Source organism: Silurus aristotelis, assembly GCF_946808225.1.
Source record: "Silurus aristotelis genome assembly, chromosome: 5".
Lineage (NCBI taxonomy): Eukaryota > Metazoa > Chordata > Actinopteri > Siluriformes > Siluridae > Silurus > Silurus aristotelis.
In genome coordinates this window covers 7,393,427-7,414,163 of record NC_139578.1, presented here as the reverse complement: position 1 = coordinate 7,414,163, position 20,737 = coordinate 7,393,427, and the positions used below count along the sequence as shown (strand labels likewise).

Genomic DNA, 20,737 nt, shown 5'->3' with positions numbered 1-20,737 from the left:
GAAAGGTGGCCTGACTGGGAGAGTTTGGCCAACATGGCAGGGTCTCAGTAGGGCTCCCTTGCTCTAGGTTGTGACCTTACTCCTGCCTGGCCACCAGTCTGAACAGGTTTTCGTTGAAACGTTTTTCTGAGCCGCCCAAATCCATCCATATTTAAGTAGGCCCGATGCCCTCTCCTGCTCCAGCCGGCCTGGCAGGGAGTGCGAATCGTAATGGCTCTTTCCCCTAGGGACGAGCTGAGAGCCAAGACCAAGACATACACCACAGCTGGGACTGAGTGCCTTAGTGTGTGTGTGTGTGTGTGTGTGTGTGTGTGTGTGTGTGTGTATGTGTGTGTGTGTGAGGGAGAGGAGCAGGAAGGGAAGCAGCCTAAGCTGGCAGATCTAACCCAGTAGTGTCAGACTCATTTCCTGGGTCAGCGGCTGGGTAATGCTCTATTAATTTGCTCCATTCTCCCCGTGAGGCAAAACTCAATCTCCAGCCGAGGCAAACTGCTGTACCAAGCGCGAGGTGATTGATTGAATAAACAGCTGTCACTACTGTGAGCACCCGCACCCTCCAAACACAAGCACTCATCTCACCAACACCCCCTCAGTCCACATGCACACTGAACACGACCTCCTGAGACAGCATTTGGACACTTTGCACACTGGCAAAAAAAAATAAAAGTCCTCACTGTTTTTTTTCATTTTTCATATAATACCGTCTCCTCCCCTCCGTTAACCTGCTATATGCGCCGCTGAATCTTGTTTGCGCCTGAGTGGCGTCACTCTCCCGTAAAGGAGAGCCTCGTCCCGATTACAGGGATCACACACACATCATCTTTAGCAAAACACTCCGCCCCTCGCATTCACGCCCTCCGTCCCCACTCGCCGCAGCATGATTGCATCTGCCTATTTAAACGCGTGAGAGAGTGTTTGTGTGATCGGCTTCGAGCCGGAGTGTGTGGCGGCTGTTATTAAACAGCACAATGCATCACTGTCAGTGGCACGTGGCCTTGCTAGACCTGATGCTAACACAGGCGCTCAGTGGGCACAACATGAGGTCGACCTCATTCCATTTCATCAGGAAGGGAGAATAATGTCTTATACCTCTCCTTTGGTACCATTTTCCCATCCTTCCTCCTTGCTCTCCATTCCTCTTGATCCCAATTTCCCCTTGTCTCTGTTATCCTTTCCTCTCTTCCCTTCTTCCTCTACTCTTCTTTTCCATTTTTGCAAATGTCCACTGGTCGGCTTTTTGCCTTTCTGCGCTTCCACTTTTCCACATTTCCTCTTGCCTTTTCCTTTTCTTCGCTCCCCAATTTTCACTTGATTTCCTCTTTTCACTGATTTCCCTCTATTTCCTCTTTTCTTGGTTCCTTTCACTTAATTTTCTTTTCACTATTCCGCCTTTCCTGTGTCTTCGTTTCACCCACATTTATCCTCTTTTCCCCTAATATCTCCTAACATTTCTCCTCATTTAATTTATATCAATTCTTGAATTTTGTCACTTCTACACCTTTCCTTTTCCCTCGATTTAATTTCATTTCATTGCTTTTATTTGCTTTTGCTACTTTTTTCTTCTGTACTCTTTTCTCCTCTTTTCCTCTTCCTTTCTCTTCACGACTGGTATCTCTGTATCCTATGAGTCCAACCTGTTTAATATCTCCACAGCCCTGCATAAGAAGAATTTCTTTCTCTCACTTGTATATACACACACACACACACACACACACACACTCTAATTCCCTTCCTTTTGTGCAGAGCATTCTTATTTGCCGTTATGGAGATGACTCGTGGCGTCTCACCTTGAGTTGATTTAAGAAGGTGCCAAGCCAAAGAATGAAGGTTGACAGGCCCGCTGGATTTATTTGATTGTGCATATGAAGCAGTGTCATTTTAGCAGCCGAAGATGAGAGCAGAGAGGAGGAGGAGGAGGGTGTACAGCCTGAGGTAAGGAGAAGAAGAAGAAAGGAGGGGGTTCTGTGAAGGAGAGGCGGGGGGAAGAAGGCCATTCACGAATCAAATCAAATTGCTCTTATCGGGCGTTATTTGAAGACGTTATCGGGCAGGGTAATGTAGTTACGCGCGGTAAGGGGCTGAAAGATTTCACTGTTTACTGATGTTGGCATGTTTAGGGGTGGAGGAGAGGGAGAAAAGGAGGGAGAGAGGGAAGGAGGGATGAGCAGAGACAGGCAGGGTGGTGTAAACGCTGTATGCACTTCAGGAAAAACCTATTTAGGATGAATCAAAGGCAGCAAGGAGATGCAACAGGGTGCAAGTGGCTTCTTCAAGGACATAGGCAAATGGTCCTTGTTCAGGTCCTCACAGGTAATCAGGAATAAGGTGTTGTCTACATACAAATGCGGAACCAGTTCTAATGATTCATTTTAAAGAGTTCATCCTCAGTTGTCTTCAATTGTCCATTAAATTTATAGCATTGAAATGCAAGGAAGAAACTGTGAACACACAAACTGAAATATGCTTAATGTGTGGCTGTATTTGTGTTATAGTGGTTAAGACCCATTAATGCTTTTGAACCCTTAATCCAAATGAAGAGGCTAGGCAGTTTAAAAAAAAAGTTCCTCCAAACAACTGCTGTGATGAGCTAAAAGTATTGTATTGGAAATATGTCCATTAAGGACTCTTTTTCTCAGCACTATTATGTCTTTTTAACTCAGTCAGCATGCTAATAATTAGGCTTTAGATTAAATGCTAATTCATCAGGTTCTTTTTTTTTTACATAGACAGTGTTTTAAATTATCTAGCTCATTTTCTATTCTATTCATTATTACCTTCCAAACATGAGACAACACCAAAACCATGCAAAAACCCTCATCTCTTTTGAAACATGACACCTTTACCCCATAGCCAATCAAACAAATTCACTTATTACCACATCCTACCTTCTACAACTTCTAACTTCTTCCCTTGCTTCCAAACAGGACTTATATCATAAGCAAGTGTGTGTGTGTGTGTGTGTGTGTGTGTGTGTGTGTGTGTGTGTGTGTGTGTGTGTGTGTTTGTGTGTGTGTGTGTGTGTGTGTGTGTGTGTGTGTGTGTGTGTGTGGTTAGAAAGTTCAGCTTTGTTTAAAATATTTGTAGAGGTATTATAGCATGTAGCATGGAGGTCTATCAGTCAAGAAAAGATGAAAACTACAAGCCCAGTACTAGCTTTTCCCTTGTGAGGTTACACACAAGCCTTGGAATGATACTAGCAGGGACTGTATGTAGGTGTGTGTGTGTGTGTGTGTGTGTGTGTGTGTGTGTGTGTGTGTGTGTGTGTGTGTGTGTGTTTGTGTGCGTGCGCACTTGCCTGCACATGTGTACTTACCCAGCAGAACCACGTTGTTAACACAGAAAGAATTCAAAAGGCTCCCGCAACTCCCTCTCTGCCCATTAGCAGAGGCTTTGTTCTCTCGCCAGTGCGTTAAGAGAACCACTTGATTCTGCTTAGTGAACACACACCTGGCAAACACACACATGAACACACACACACACGTACACTGCATGCTCTTGCAAACAACCAAACCAGACGACCGCAGTAAAGCGACTGAGCGAATGAATTCACCGCATGTTATAAGCTTGCTATTTTAAAAGGCCATTAGCATCCTAAGCAGTTCCATGAGATATTTTACATTTATATATATATATATATATATATATATATATATATATATATATATATATATTAGTATAGTATAGTATATAGTATAGTTTTTTTATGTAATTGATGTATAAAATATACCTATACATCCAAAAAAATATATATACTTTCTATGCTCTAACACAGCACCATTTACTGACGTATACTTTTTTTTTTACTTTGACATCAGTGTTTCCATCAAAATCGACAGTTTAGCTTTATTTTTATGGACAGATATATTAGTGTATTTTTTTAAACAAACCGTTCGAGTTATGCTGCTAAATGAGCGTAAAGACAGACCGCTTACAGGCCCAGAGCTACTCGTGGATGGCTGCCAGCCGCCTAGGAAGAGCTTGTTTGATTCAGCTTCTGTCAAGCATGATTTTTTTTTTAACACAGCGGCTCATAAAACAACTTGTAAGGAGTGTAAGAGCGAGCTGGAGAAAAGTGCTACATCGTTGAACAGCTGGCAGCTGCTGGATACCGCGCTTGGATTCCAAGGCGACTAAAGCTTCCATAGCCAGAGAGAATATTAGCTCGCCAAGAATATTAGCATACACTACATTGCTGGTCCAGTATGTAATTGTGCTTCGAGCGAGGTTATGGAGAGGTTAGTGGTGATGAAAGTGCTTTTAATAATTAGGGATCATCTGAGGCTGAAAGCTGCGATGGGGCCGCGCTGACCCTCATTAGCTGCGCTATCCGACTCAAGGTCCGGGTGAAGAGACCCGGTAAAGGGTCCCTGAGAAAGTCTTGCCACAGCTGAGATTAAAAAGTAAGACGCCGCAAGGCAGTGGGAGATGGAGAGCGAGAGAGCAAGAGATAAGATGATCCATCTTGGCGCATTAGAGAGAATGAGGCCTGCACTCAGTCATGGCTGTCAAAAGCATGTCTCTCTCGCTCACGTTTTCCGTCAGTGTGTCTCTCCCACCCGCTCAGTCTCTCTCTCTCTCGCTCCACATGGCATTTAGGTGAGGAATCTCAGCACTAAAAAGTTCTGTCAGTCCTATTTCCTTGTTATTGGCCCTCTCTGCACGCCGGTCCCGGCGGTCCCACAGATTAAACGGAGGCCCTGCCGCCATGCCGCGCAGGAGGGCATCCCACATTAATCATCTTTAAAGCGCTGACAAGCGCCGTGCGCCAGAATCCCCTCCTCTATTCCTCCGTCCACCGGATTTATCTCTCTGTCTGCTACCAGCCATCAGTCACCTGGGAGAGAAAGAGAGAGAGAGAGAGAGAGAGAGAGAGAGAGAGAGAGAGAGAGAGAGAGGAGAAAGGTAGCATGTCTGCGAGGAGGGTGAATGATTAAAAGAAAGGGACAGGAGAAAAAAAAAATACTGAGGCGACTGAAACAGAAAGGTTTTCCTCAGAGGAATAGCTTTAGCAGCTGAATGTTCGTCTAGTGCTTGCCTGTGCTAATACTAAATCTGTTACTCTGTTGGTGTTCTAGCTGGTCCCCCATGACATCTCAAATACTGTAATACATAAGCTAATGTGTCTGTCATAATAATATCCCAGAGTGTAACACATATTTTGAAAACCATGGCTAATCGTTCGCAAAAACTATCAAGCTTAAATTTAAATAACCTAGCTACGCTTACAATAAGGTTCATCGTATCACTAACTATTGAAGATAGAATCTCCCTAAAACATCAGGGGAGTGTCTAAACATGTAACTAACAAATAGGTGGCTAGCTTGACAATTCTACCACACTAAAATTTTGTTAGCAGTTTGTTTAGGTAGTTAAGGTAGACACAAAGTGGTCATTTTTCAAGTAACTAAACATTATTTACGTAGCCTAGATTAGCATTTGAGATACTGTTGAAGAAATGTCATGGGGTCACTATGTTTGTACAGAGAAAAAATGTTTTGTGCTTGAGAGTGAAGTTAAATGCTATCAGTGTGCATTTTGGGGTATAGTGGAAGTGTGGTGAGAGAGCTTTGTGTGTGTGTGTGTGTGTGTGTGTGTGTGTGTGTGTGTGTGTGTGTGTGTGTGTGTTAGCCTAATGCTTTTCCTATATACAGAGGTATTATGTGTGTGCTACTGGTGTTCACAGCCTCCCCGGAGAGGATTGACTAATAGAGACAGAGAATGATTAATCATTTCTCCCTTGTGAGATGCGCATACACACACACACACACACACACACACACACACACACACACACACACACACACACACACACACCTAACCCTTTCAAAACACTATGCAGACCCACGTTCTTTGCCACACAAGCACCATTAGTCTGCGGCTGACATTTCATCAGACTGTGTATTGATGGATAGTTGAGTCAGCATATTTTTTACCTTCAGTGAGGTGTTCTGATATCAGATCTGTCAGCTGTGTGTTCGAAAACACCCTCACTCTAATCACTAGCATCACTAGGATCACTAGAATCTAACTTCGGACAATAATTGGACTAAATTGAAATCAATAGAATGTATGTTCTCATCGAGTATTTTCCTCCCAATATATAAAGCTTTTACAACTGGTCCAGAATGAACAAGAAACTTGTCCTTTAATGCACAAAAGTCTGCTTTGACTGATCAGACTTAATCTAAGCTTATCAACAACAGTTGCGTATTCGCCATAGAGCCCCAAAAATATTTTTTGAAGACTTGTACTGGATTAAAGTCAACAACAGCATAGCTAATTTAACTGAATTTAATTTCAATGTTATTTGTGTAGTGTTTTTTGCAATAGAGCATTAAATGAAGCAAAGGACCATCAAACAATGTTCCTTAGGTAGTGTGTATGTGGAGGGGAATGTGTGTGTGTTCAGGGTGACAGGTGACAGGGAGGTGATTAAGGGTGTGACAGTTGCTCGACCAAGCTATCAGGACTCAATTACTGTGCCTATTGATTGTGTACGGATGAATTAAAGAAAGAGATTCGAGAAGCATTCCTTCATTGTCTTCACACCCCACTTACACACATACGTGTGAACTGGTAACTCCTCAAGCATCACATCATGCACATCATTACCTACTGGTTCATCAAGCCGCTTGTCATGTCGAGAGAAGGAAAAGCGAGCACAGGTGAAGATATATGCAGGCAAGGCAGCCTGTATAGCCAATATTAACCCACATTTTCCATGTAAAAATAACTGTGGTTGGAGAAAGAGTGAGCACATGCTACATTTGTCCTCCACTCTAGAATGTATAGAGCGTGGTCTAACTGCTGAGCTAGATTGGACCTAGCCTTGTTTATTCTTGCAGACAGTGATTGCTTTGGCACAACTCGCATTATCTTGTCAGGGCAATAAAGCTGACCACCGTAGAGCCTGGACATGAAACAGGGGAAGAGCAGAAGAATGGGTGATATCAAGAGCTGAAGGGGAGGAGTGAGATGAAACAGAGAGAAAGAGAGAGGGATGAAAAGAAAACGAGAGGGATCATAGAAGATAAAAGAAACATTCAACGTAAAGGCTTGGCAACCAAATAGGACAGAAAAGAAAGAACAATAGAAATAGGATAAATTAAAGGAGCTGGGAAAGTAGCAAAAGGAGACAACCCTCTGGTAAATAAATACAGAGAGAAAGAGAGATGATTAGAAATAGATGTAAAGCGATACTGCAGGATGGAACGAGAGAGAGAGAGGGAGAGAGTATGAGGGAGGGAGGGAGGGAGAGTGAGGAGTAAGAGAGAAACAGAGGTGCATGGGACTGTAATCGATTACCTATTTTTCAAAGTCACTTAAAGTGTCCAGAGCACAGGGCCGTTAAGTAGTAGTGCCGGGGAACAGGGTTTAAGTATGCGGCAGCACGACTGGAGAGTGCAGAGGGAGGGAGAAGCCGAGACAGAGAGAACGAGAGAAAAAAAAAGAGAGAGAGAGAGAGAGAGAGAGAGAGAGAGAGAGAGAGAGAGAGAGAGAGAGAGAGAGAGAGAGAGAGAGAGAAAAGGGAGGGGGGGAGATTATTGGGGCAAGTTGGCATGCTAACATTGACCCTGCTTGCTTCTCACTGATGGATCTGTGCTCTTTCAGGAAATAGTTCTGACAGGCCAATATGTGTGCGAGGATATGTGCCCCCAGAGGTTGCCTGCTACGCATCTGTGTGTCTGCGTGTATGGCAGTGGCAGTGTGCATACGGATGTATGGAAGCGCGTGTGTGTGTGTGTGTGTGTGGGAAAGGAGGGTTACTGATCCATCACCCACTCAAACAGTAAACACATCATGTGAAGACAAACACAACAATGCCCTCTGAAGTCAAGGACACGTTCAGACTGAGCTCTGGACTTTATATAGAGAGTGCTTGGATTACGGATACTCACTAAGGGTGTGTATGCGTGTGTCCATATGTGTGTGTTGTGAGAGAGATAGAGAAAGAGAGAGAGAACATGAGACAACTTTTCTCCTGGGTTATCTCATCATTTGAATAAAAAGTGACCTCTTTAACTGATAGCCCTGATAGACGATAAGCTTTCGGCTCATCTAGATTACACACTTTACTTGGCGTTCGCGCACATTTTCCTGGGTCACGTGCCACTTCAAATTGCATTTGTCATTTTACGTTGATGTACTCTGCAAAAGCAGGCACTGTATTTCGCAGCTGTTATCTTTATATCCATTATAAACAAAGACGTAACGCAATCTGAGCTAGATCCAGACAAACACAATTAACTCCAGCCTTTCCGGTTATTCCATTGATTTATGGTGTACATGCGAGCTGCAGGTGGCCACGAAAAACAAGTCTTTCACTTCCTGTTTGTGGTTTGCGCAGGGTATATGCGATGAGGTAAGCACCTATCACATTAGTACTATGTAGACTGTTCATAATGTCCAGTCCATCCAGGATATCCTGTTTTGAGGGCAGACCCATTGTCCAGGCTGCTAAAAATAGCCGCTGTGATTGGCCGAATCCAGATGCGAGAGGAGCAAGAAACAGCCGAGCGGGACTGGAAGTCTCCAAATCGTGCTGAGAGCTTTCAGGTGTATTTTTACACTTTGAGATCATGAACTCGGTTTTATATACAAGGTATGAGTTCATACAGTGCGCGCACACTCACCATGCCAAGCCCACACAGGTGGCGACTGCAGTGTTATTTTAGTGTTGGGCTTTTGGAATATAATCATGTGCAATTCATTCATTCAATCATCCATTCATTCATTGATTCATTCCTGTTCATTAACCACACTATTCCAATCCAAGGTACAACACTTTAAAACGTAAAAAACCTTAACATATGATTAGAAAACAGGAATGTGGGCCTTCATTACAATCCAAATATTCCAACATTGCCCTTCCTTCCTGCCAGCTGCTCTCTTCCCCCTCACAATAAATGTTTTTTCTTTACTTTCAGTGGTTTTTTTTGCCATTAACTTCAATAACTCGAGTATCTATATTTAACTTTCAAACACATGCGCATTATGGTGTAAAATACATTTACTGATAATATTTCAGAATAGTTATATCCGTTGGGGATGTTTATTTACCTGTTGGTGATGTTTTACCTGTCAGTGATTTAATCAAACATCACTTACACTACCAGCCTAAACACCATATACAGTACATGCACATATATAAATAAAGTATATGCACATATATAAATAAAGTATATATACAGTATAGCTGTATACTATATTGTGTATAAAAGTGAATTTTTTCAGCTCGTTTTGTGTTGGAGTAGAAGTTATCGAAAACTGAGCTTATGAAGTGAAGTGGAGATGCTGTAGAGAGTCGGTGAGGTGAAGTAAGTTAGCAGCTCCTCTCAGGCTGCTGGGCTGACTGCGCTCGCCTCTGCTCTAATGAGGGAACTGGAGACAGGAGGCCGAGGGTGACGGATTCTCCTGCTACTGAAATCCGAGCCACTTAATCCACGAGCTACACACACACACACACACACACACACACACACACACACACACACACACACACACACACACACACAGTATCCTGAGCAAGCCACAGCTCTCACCCCTGCCCTTCAACACACACACACACACACACACACACACACACACACACACACACACACACACACACACACACACACACTCACAACAACACCCCACCACCACCACACACACAGAACACTCACTTATACTTTTCCTCATCCTCCGTTTCCCTGTTCTGCAAATCAGATTCAAATACTGTGCTGCTTGACTGGTTTGGCAATGTAAAGAACATTTTGAGTATGTTTGAGAAGTTTTCATGTAGGTCACTTCGCTATTGTTGGATTCTTTGTTGACTCTCTATCTCTGCTCTCTCTCCCTCTCAGGCAAGAAGAAGGTGTCTTTGTATGACAGCCAGGCTCCCATCTGCCCGATCTGCCAGGTTCTGCTGCGTCCTGGAGAACTGCAGGAGCACATGGAGCAGGAGATGGAGAGGCTCACCCATTTGCACATCAGGTAGACACCATACGGTGAATTCTTATGTGATAGGAGCTCTCATGTCTGACAGCAATGACCTGCTCTTGACCTTAAGGCCCAGCATTTGCTCAGTCAGTTTTGAAGGCCCATCTGTCATAAATCAGCCTCGGTGCTGTCATGGCTTTGGAGCCGGCCAGGTTAAGCATGTGGAGTGGATCAGAGGGATCCATACAGCGTGCCATCACTCACCGTGGTCGCCTCATGACACAACATGAAAGTCGACAACCTGTAACACTTAAGCTTACAATGAACTCCTGATGAAAACTCTAGGCTGAAACAATCCAGTATCCTGTCAAAAAGGAAGTCAGGAGTCACAATATAAACAAGATCCAGTACATGGCTTATGTATTGCTTTTCTAGATAAATCTGTATTATTAGGGATAAAAGTTATGCAGATAGGTTGCAGCTCAATAATTCTGTGCATGAGTTCTCTCTCTAGCATGTGCTAATGCTAGTTATCCACCACATATCATTGAAGAGTTCAGGTATTAATAATTAATAAAGGGCAGTGTGTGGCCATCAATGCTGCCAACCTGGACAGCGGGGGCTATTTAAGGAAACACTATCATCACTCCTCATTCATCAGAAGCAGATACTGCAGAATGTCTGATTTATCCTGGCGCGCTCAACTCTTCTTAATCCCTGTGATTACAAGCTGCCATCTTGTCATTTTCTGTTGAATTGTTGTTTTTTTATGTGTAATCTTATCATATGTATACATTTACAGGTTTTCCATTTTATGCTAGTATGGTCCTATAGCTACCTCTTAGGCTGCATATTGACGCTATAAGACTGTAGAAAGGGCATCCTTTATAATAACACACTCCAGTGCTCAGGATATTTCTCACTTCAGGTGTTTGTAATGTTTTAATGATTTACAATACTCTTTGTGTCACCCAAATAAGGATCGGTTCCCTTTTGGGTCTGCTTCCTTCTCAAGGTTTCTTCCTCATACTATCTAAGGGAGTATTTTTTTCCCCCACAGTTGCATAAATACACATAACTTTAAATATATGTGAACTTTATTCATTCTTACATTCTTTAAAGCTGCTTTGAGACAATGTCCATTGTTTAAAGAGCTATAGAAATAAAATTGAAAATAGCACTGCGCTCTGAGACATATGAGGCAAGGTCAATTTTTTCTTTTCCAAACGGCTGCTTATGTACCACTATAGAATACAGCCGTAAAGCCATGACCTTCGGATTCCTAGTAATCGATGAATATGGTATGGTATCCATAGGATTCTGGAAATCTAATGGTCGCCCAATTATAAAGTGAACACTTGATATTAATTTTCTTACTTTTTCCCCTCCATAAGGGGACCATAAACTACATCAAACAAGAATCTTTTGTTGTTTATTCATTAGTTTTCTTAGGCTATTATAAAAAGTGCAATTAACATGGCCTTTTTTATATTAAGATATAACATGTAACTTTGACATGACATTCAATTCAAAAACAACAGAGATCCTTTTGCATGCTGATTCAGAGAAGTAGACCTCTCCTCTTCCTCTTCCTCTTTCTCAGGCAAGCCAGTGCTGCACACACACAAACACACACACACACCAGGCACCCACTCACAAACACACACTCGCACAGATCATTGAAAGTGACATGGCAAATTTGTGGCAATTTGTAGTAAATCTCCCTTTAATGATACCGTTTCATTCAGCAGCAAATGAGAATGGAGTGCATGTAAAATGGAGAAGGCTATTTAAGATGTAGCATTAGGCAGATGTCTGGATGGATGTGGGTGAGCGTGTCTGAGATTGGGACTGCCAGCTTTCTCTCCCTCTCTCTCTCTCGCTCCCTCCCTCTCCCCCCAATCCTTTCCTTTTCACTTCTCTCTTTCCTTAGCGCTTCCTGGTGTATGGAAATGGGAATCCATCATGCCCTTTACACATCCGCCTGCACAGGGCAATCTACATTACACGCCCCCATCTACCGCTACAATTTCCCAGATGCTCCCAAACCCCTCCACCTAATCAGTTTGCCACCAACCCCAGCGAGGAAGAGCAGGGTGGCTAACGGTACCAAAAGCAATCTTTATCTCTAGTGTACAACCCCACCCTCGGTCTTCGACTGGTATTTATTTAATTTGAAAACATCTCCTTTGTGCACTCAAGCCTTGTCTTCCTCTTTCTCGTTCTGACAGTCAAAGCATGAGCTCGGTTCATCCAGAAAGAGTTTTCTTGAGAGCCTGGAATTAATTCTTGTTCTAGGACTGTGGCGCTGATAAAAAGAAACTTGTTCTTATAGATTTGTCATCTTCCCACTCCTGAACCGTTCATAACCACAGACCGTAAGCCGTAGCCGGGCTCCTTTTTTCCTTTTCCTTATTCTCTTCTTTGTTCTGGTGTCTCGTTAGCGAAAGCCAACTCAACCTTTATATGTCTCCTCTGTTCCTTCTGTCCCCGGCTTTGTCGCTCATATCAAAATGGGCTGACAGGACAGACTAAAAGCTTGCGCTGATGTCTTTGCACGACATTCCCACCGACGCAGCAGCCGTGACGCGGGAAAAAGTGTCTCCAGCCTTCCTTCTGCATCTCCCGATCTGTCTGTCTCCGTGTCTACTTTCATCTTTTTCCTCTTCTCTCCCAGGCCCTTCTCTCTCTCACTCTCTCTGTCTATGTCGCTCTGTCTCTATCTCTTGCCGTCTTTCTCGCTCACATATCTGTCACATTGACAACAGGGCCTCAACATTCCCTCTCCTTGTTTTCTCTCTCTGGCAGTGATGGCTGCCTCTTCAAAAGTCAGTCTCTCTCATTGTCACCATGCATGGTAAAGCAGTAAAGAACAAGGAATAAAAATCTCCCGCACATGACACAGAGCATACCCCCACTGCCCCCGCTGTTTTGAAGAGGTGTGAGACAGGACCTGATGCTCTTGTTGTGTCTGTAAAGTTGCCACTCAGGTATACAAATTCTCCATTTCAGCATTATATAGCAAAGGAAAAAGAGAAACAAAATGGCTTTGGATGCTTGATGGTTCTTGTTTCTTCTGAATTCTTTTTAGAATCCTCTCCTAGCTGAGCGAACGAGGGGTACCTTTTAGTGTATCTCCAGAAGGACACACTTTAGGGTGTAAGACGAACCGTTTTTTTTTATGCTTATGAACTTGTCGGTATAGTACACTCATGGTATATGTGTGTGTATGTGAGTAAGGGCCAGCGAGATCCATTGTGCCATAGTGGCGGATTTATGACGCCGGGGGAGTGTGTTTATTATCCCACAACCAGTGCACTGCCTCCGATAGGGCAATTCATCCTCTTTCAAGGCCCTGTCCTGTTTTTTTTGTCGTCTCTTTCACTTCCTCTCTTTCTCTCTCTGTCTCTCTTTCTATCTCTCTGCTCGGGTCTTGTAAGATCAATCATGTTAACTGCACGAGAGGCAGGCATGAAGCTTATTACCTGGATGAGGGCGGAGTCAGCTCCTGACTCCGCCCTCACTTGTGGTTGTTAGCTCGTTTTCGAAGCACTAATTTAATTAATATTGTATGATAAATTGTTGTTGTTATGTGTGATGTCATACTTTGCAGTGGAGGATAATGACTCGTGAAAGTAGACACTTTCAAGTTTTAGAATTTGCAGTATTTATTTTTTAGACTACTAGTTCTAGATATTATTTTATTGTGGCTTTATTGTATACAATTTTTAATCGCTCTATTAATGCTATTGGCCAGAAGGGGGCTCAGCTAAACGCAAAGTCACAGTACTCTACATACTGATTAATCTTATAATAGTCTTGTGATTAACATTTTTTTTCAATTGATTGAAATTATTCTATACAATATTATAGAATGGAATGCCAGTGTACTGTAAAGGGTTAAAAAGAAGTCACACCCCTTTGCTGTATCCATCCATCTCATTTAACTTTGTGCTCCTCCTTCCTTGGGTGTAAGTGGCAGAGATGAGCACACTTGCCAAATCGTGTTTTTGGTTTAGAAGCTGGAGCAGATTAAATTTCAAAGCTCGGGCAGTGTACAAGGGACATAAAGTGAACATGACATGGGTGACGTTTTTTTCCCCCTGTGTCAGTGCAGTTCACCTCATCATTTCTCAGCATTAGGAACCCCAGAGCAGGCCACAGCCATTACAGGACTAGTTTAGGGAAACACAAGAAAATTGAAAGCCAGAATGAAACCAAAAAAAAGGATGCATTATGGTGTCTATGTTGATGTGTATAGAATATCGGAGAAAGAAGAATGCAGGTTGAATGACTGACTAGAAAACATACATATTCCATATTCTGTAATATTCCATATAAGAGAAAAAACAGACACAGAAAAAAAGAGATTTATGAAAGTCATTGTGTGCAGGTGTGTGTGAGACAGGGAGAGATGAGAAGGAGAAGCTGGAATAAGCAATATTAATGTTTCAGGCAGAGATCTGATTTGATGTGTCTGTCCCTATTGTCAGTGGATGCTTTAGCCGGCTCGTTTAATATTTCCTGCTTTCTAATCAGTCAACTTCAATCGGCTGTGTCCATGAGGCGGTGATTCAATGTAGTCCCCCCGCCCACCTCCCCACCAGCACATCACCCCCCAGGCTTGAAAGAGTGTGTGTTGTGTGTGTGTGGAGGGGGGTCTTTCCCCTCTCACCTCCCCTACTCCCCTCCGTTCCTTTCTGCCTCCTTAATACAATGTTTACAAGCCGGCGCATTGTCCTCGACATATTTCAAAGTCCTAAGTGCCCAAGGCGCTTCACTGACAAATCAAATAATGGCAAAATCATTTATTTCCTCCTGCCTGAGCCAAACTGTGTGTATATATATATGTGTGTGCGTGTGTGTGTGTGTGTGTGTGAGAGAGAGAGAGAGAGAGAAAGAGAGAGAGAGAGAGAAAGAGAGAGAGAGAGAAAGAGAGAGAGAGAGAGAGAGAGAGAGAGAGAGAGAGAGAGAGAGAGAGAGAGAGAGAGACAGGGAGACAGAGGGAACATAGACGCAGAGAGGGTATGAACGACTGGATGAGCACATCCATGAGAATGATTACTTCAATAAAAAAATTATAACCCAAATCTGCTTAGCCGAGGTACTTTTGGACAGTAATTGTTTCAAATACAGCATGGCCCTGGGCTGCCAGGATTGAGTGGCACAGAGGGCACGGCTGCAGCAGCAGCAAAGCACCACTTTTTTTTTTTTCATCTGCACATGATTAAAACTGTGATTTGTGTTGCTTTGTGGACTTTTGTCTCAGCTGTCCTGTAAAAATGCCCATTTGGGTTTCAAAGCGAGGCACCTCAGAGACTTGGTCTCAAGCACAAATGAGCATTGATGGACAAGGGACAAAGTAGGCTCTTTAAAATGCTCCGAGAGCCCCTGTCTGTCTAAAATGTGATAGACTTCTTTTACATCTAGTCCATATTCTACTGTTTAAAAAGCATCTGTTTTTTTACTTTGGCCTCACATTGTTGGTGCATTGTCATATTTACAGCTCTGATCTTTTATTTCCTTCTTTCTGCAGTAAGAACCCGTTACAGAAGGATCTCAGCACAGCGCCCGGCACACCCAAGGTAAGGATGGTCTTTTTGGTCCGAACGCCGTTAACGGCAATAAGAGCTCTTCTCCATTCTATTAGGCCAAACGAAGAGCCCCACTTAGCTATGAGAGAGGAATTATGGAATTATGCTCCTTTATTTCCTGCAGTAATGTACTTATGGAAAAGTGAGAGCTTAAGATGGTTTCCTGCTGGGCCTCATTAACAATCATATGGTAACTATGCCAGTGAGGGTTTATTGTTCCACTCAGTCTTAATAGGAAGCGAGGGGATTGCGCTAGCCTTATTGTTTGAATCTGAATTTTGTTTGATATTTCTAAAACTACTCTTCATATCTATCAATATGTCATTGGCATGGTAAAGAAATGGAGAGAAAAGGGAAACAGAGAATGTGAGATAAAGTAAAAAAAGAAGGAGAGATATGACATTTCCTATCACTGGAGTCTTGCCAAATATGCAGGCTCGCTTGGCACAGAAGTCTGCTCTTATCGCTGACTTCTGTAAAAGAGATTTGTTGGTTCACATGTCATACGTGAATGATTAGATAGGGCTTTTAATATCAACTTAAAATAACATCAAGTCATACATGTAAAACTGACACTTTGAGCTCACTGAGCTCTATTTTTAACTTTATCTCTCTTCAAATGCCAGCTCAGAGAAAGCCCTCATCGAAAGAAAGGAACCTTTAAACAGTGCAATGATTTTGATCGATGGGGCTTGTAAAAGCGATTCACATCATTATTCCAGGCTGGATGAGACCCATGCCTGCGGCGGAGGGAAATGAGGTTCCGACCTGTGCTTATGCAAAATCGGGAAGCTCCAAAAAAATGGGCAAGGAAGTGGGCGAGAGGTAGAGTGCAGACGTGACTGAGCATTCCACAGCTAGCATTTAATATTCCTCAGCGGTGTGTGGAAAATGAAGAGGCCAACTGGGACTGGGGGTCCATGCTTGCTGACGGATCTGGCCTGGCATGCGAGTTCTAAAGGGGATTAACCCCGATCTGGCCCGATCTGCTTTTCACACTATTCTTGAGCGCCCATTGCCATAGCGACTCCATGCCAGCTCAGGCTGGCACTAATCCAGTGAGTCAGAGGCCAATTCCATTGCCAAATTCCTCTTTTCCCATCGGCCTGAAACGAATGACTCCAATTGGTCTAAAAGCAAAACAGCAACCTGTGTCATCTACAAATGTCATTATTTTCGATTATTTTTATATTCCTGCACAACTAGCCGCGGACAATTAGAAATTTCTATATTGTGAAGCAGCTGTTCCATTTCTCATGCTCAATATACCACGCAGCCACATAAATGCTTTACACACACATCTACACGCACACATTCATTCTCTCTCGTTCTCTGTCTCCCTCTCTTCCAATATTCCCTAAGCTCCAAAGGCTTTGAGTTGGCAAATAAATTGTTTCCTGACCTTGCAATTCAAAAGCATAAGAAGCCATGCATAATGTCTAATTTACTGTCCCCGTGGAGCGAGCCTGCCATTTTTCACATATTAATATTAGATTACAGTTGTCACCCACTAAAGCCACTACCCCTCCTCTCACTTTGATTAATTGGAGAGGATTGTAAATACAAATATTTTATAGCAGGCTCATAAAAGGCAAGCCAGAGATCAAGACTCCTAGTAAAAAAAAACCCGGGTTTGTGCCTCTGCCCTCCTGCAGCCATAAGACAAATCAAATCTTTTCCCTCTAGCTTTTTCTTTTTTTCTTTTTCTTTTTTCTCCCAGAGACTTGTAATGAAAATAGACCAAGTGTATCCTATGATTCTATTTTGTGTGGTGTCTTTATAGCCTTCTGGCAAACTTAAACCTAGTGCCCTTAAACGGGTTCTATAGCATGCAGCGGTCCGTCAGAAATGATGAACAGGGCTGTGGGTGACATATTTATCCTGTTGGATGACGGCAGACTGTTCATCTCTCACTGTCTCTTTCTTTCCTCAGTCTCTCCTGTTGTCAGTGCACATCAAGCGTGAGGGAGAGTCTCCAGTAATCTCACCACTGTCCTCCGATGACCCGCACCATTCTGACAGATACCAGGTGAGCCAGGCGTAGAACCTCAACCTCAACCACACACACAAGCGCTGCTCAAAGAATCCCAATGCCATACACACCTGAAGCAGGGCTTTTTTTTTCCACACACATGCATATTTGAACCCTTTTATTTAAGTTAGATTTAAAGCCTTCAGGGGAAGCTTAAGATAGCGAATGACAACTGCTTCTTACCAAAACAAAAGCAAAGATCTTGTCGATTAAAGTGCAATTAAGTGCAATGTCAAAGTCAGGATAGATTATATATATATATATATATATATATATATATATATATATATATATATATATATATATATATATATATATATATATATATACATATATGAGCCGTTGTGTATACATGCGCTTTGGCATTTCCTCTTCTCCTAATATTCTCCATCTTATCCCTGAATGGATCTGACTGCTGGCCACATTAACAGGGACAGAGATCTCCTCTCCCGATCTCCAGCTGCAGATTTGCTCAGGCCATAATGTGTGCCCTGCTCTAATATGTAATCATGCATGGTTTAACCCCGGGGCTAATCTCCACTGGCCTCCACACACCATCCCAACACTCCGATGTCCTTGAAATGTTTGCTACTTTGCCTTCTTCTTGGAGTCTTGGCTGGATGGAATCAGGTCTCACCTCAACTGTCTCTCGGGCTTGGGAGGATCTTATCTCTTCAGACTGTCATGTCGGTTCAAAAAAGTCTAATATTCAGTGCCCAGATATAAATCAGGCCTTTTCATGAAGTTAAAATTATAAAGCCTAAGTATATACTTTCGACTTCGATGTATAAAACTCGTCTTTTTACTGTAAGGCCTACTTTTAAACCAGAATTCGCATTAAACCAATCTACAGTCACATAGGATTGATGTCACAGAGACTTATATGTAAATCACATATTTAAACATGTATGCAACAGATCATTATTATTATACCTCATTTTAAACTAGACTAAAAAAAAATAGCTGAGAAATAGCTATGATGCGAAAAAGCAACTAATTAGGCACTAAATCATTTTATTTCTGTATGTATCAGGTTTCCAATACTTATAAATATAACTTATAAAAACTATTAAAAAAAAAGAATGCTGGTGTATTAAATATTATTATTGCATAATTATTTTAATAGCATTTTCTTTTATATTAAAATATTACTGTTCAAGAGTGAATGTGTATGAATGTATAGAAGATGATGATAATGATGATATAATAATTGTTATATTATGTATTATTATAACAATTATTATAATAATAATATTATAACAATTCTATTTTTAATAATAATAATAATAATAATAATAATAATAATAATAATAAAAACTCATAAAAACATAAAAACATAAAACTCTGCATAATCATTTTAATAGTATGTTCCTCAGTATTAAGATATTACTGTGAAGGATTGAACATTTACGCATGTAAAGATGAGGATGATGATGATGATTATTAAAATAGTCATTTTGAGAGTTTATCATCCCCATGCACATACATTTTTATAGCTTTATTATATTATATTATATTATTACACTTAAATTAATGAAACACTATTGGACCCCCTATCAGACGTTGACTCTGTCTCCCCCCAGCGGCGTGCGCTGAAACAGCAGCCGTGCGTCGCTTGACCTTTCGCCGGCGGTGACGCGCGTCGATCACGTGACTCGGGCCAAAATGGCGCTCGCTCGTAGGGCCGAGTAGCTCGTTACTATAGTAATGTTTTCCCAATCCTTTCCCATCCGTTTTTTAAATCGAAAATGCGGGCCTTCGCGGGCTTGTGAAGAAAGACACGCACCTCGTCGTTTATCCAGCGACATGCGTTTGGCGGGTTTCAGTGTGTTCTCGCGGAGGCGGTAGACATGGAAGAGGAGGTGAAAACAAGTGGCAAAAGAGAAGTAGGTGTTCGAGTGTTGTTGTTTTTGGGGGGGGGTTTGAATGTGTTGCACAATCCGGCGGCATCTGGCAGAATTCGCTTCAATGCGCGTGAGCCGAGTGTTTCCACAGGAAGTTTGCAGTCTGAGTTCTAACTGCTGTGCTTTCTTTCTTTCTTTCTTTTCCTCCCTTGTTCCCTTGCAGACATTTCTGCGCGTGCGGGCGAACAGACAAACACGACTGAATGGTACGTAGATGTTTTCATCCTCACCTCAAATCCCTCCTGATTCCATCCATCCTGGTTTGTCCAACTAATGATGCAGGTTCCATTAGTCCACATAAGCTCCCTTAGACTCTTAATTACTTCATGCCAAGTGAGGACCAATTTTCATTTGGAAGTTTATTGAACTATAGTTTGAGATCAATTAGAAATAAGAGTCAATCCATCCGAGAATCCCGGGAATTTATCTTTTAACGGGTTTGAATTAGGAAATGTTTTTGGGGAATCTCGGGGGTTTGTGGTGTCTTCGTACATCCCACATTACCATCAATGTGTAATTACAACGTATTCAAAAGAAGGGGAAAAAAATAATAAAGCGATAATCACCTGGTTGTGCAAAGTAATCCTTTTCATACGTCAGTAAAATAATTGTAGCTATGAATTCTAGATCTTTCACGTCTGACGGGACAGTGAGACGCCGAGGCACGCACGCAAATGACCGAAACGGAATTTAGAATGGCGTTCAAAGGTACGTTGAGAACAAATAGCGGAAAAGTGAGCGCCATTGCCAAGAACCAAGAACGGGACGTCCCTCCAAAAAAAAAAAGGATGAGGCCAAAACTTCTGCCATTTCAACAACAGCAAATCCAACATGCACTCATATTCTCAGCGTGTCCTGGCTATGATGCTCGTACTTAGAAAAGAATAGTTGTTTTCTCAGTAGACGTGATCATACACCATTGAATTTATTTGTAGCTATTATTTAAAGAATTATAGTATCGATGGGAACGAGACGAACAAGTGTCCACGGTATCTGACTCGTCGAAAGCGAATCATCAGGAGAGACTTGTTTGGAGAAATCGCCAAAAAATAGATGGCCTTTAAGATGGTGTTCAACCCATTTGAAGAAACTGAGCACCACAGCAGCGTCACCAAGGACAGGACGTCTCTTCAAAGTGTATCAAAGGACGAGACAAAAACCTACAAGCACATCAATATTTCAGATTCTCTGCATGTCCCTGCTATGACCGTCTTTGTAAGAAAGAAAAAAATCATTTTCGTGCACCAGTGAAATGCGAATTATTTTATCCTTACGTCTGATGGGAC

The 20,737-nt window shown here is 42.3% G+C and overlaps 1 protein-coding gene across 9 annotated transcripts in view; it reads left to right on the top strand.

The window, feature by feature from the left end:
- Positions 1–20,737, top strand: part of rnf220a (ring finger protein 220a) — a 118,285-nt gene that overhangs the window by 78,756 nt on the left and 18,792 nt on the right. For 8 of the 9 annotated variants that reach the window (XM_083541758.1, XM_083541757.1, XM_083541756.1 and 5 more), the window contains exons 3-6: positions 9,846–9,975; positions 15,458–15,506; positions 17,449–17,544; positions 19,615–19,657. In XM_083541758.1, coding sequence (XP_083397884.1) covers positions 9,846–9,975; positions 15,458–15,506; positions 17,449–17,544; positions 19,615–19,657 — 318 coding nt within the window. Of the gene's footprint in view, positions 1–9,845; positions 9,976–15,457; positions 15,507–17,448; positions 17,545–19,177; positions 19,434–19,614; positions 19,658–20,737 lie in introns of those variants that run through there. The other variant, XM_083541759.1, reaches the window with a different exon arrangement.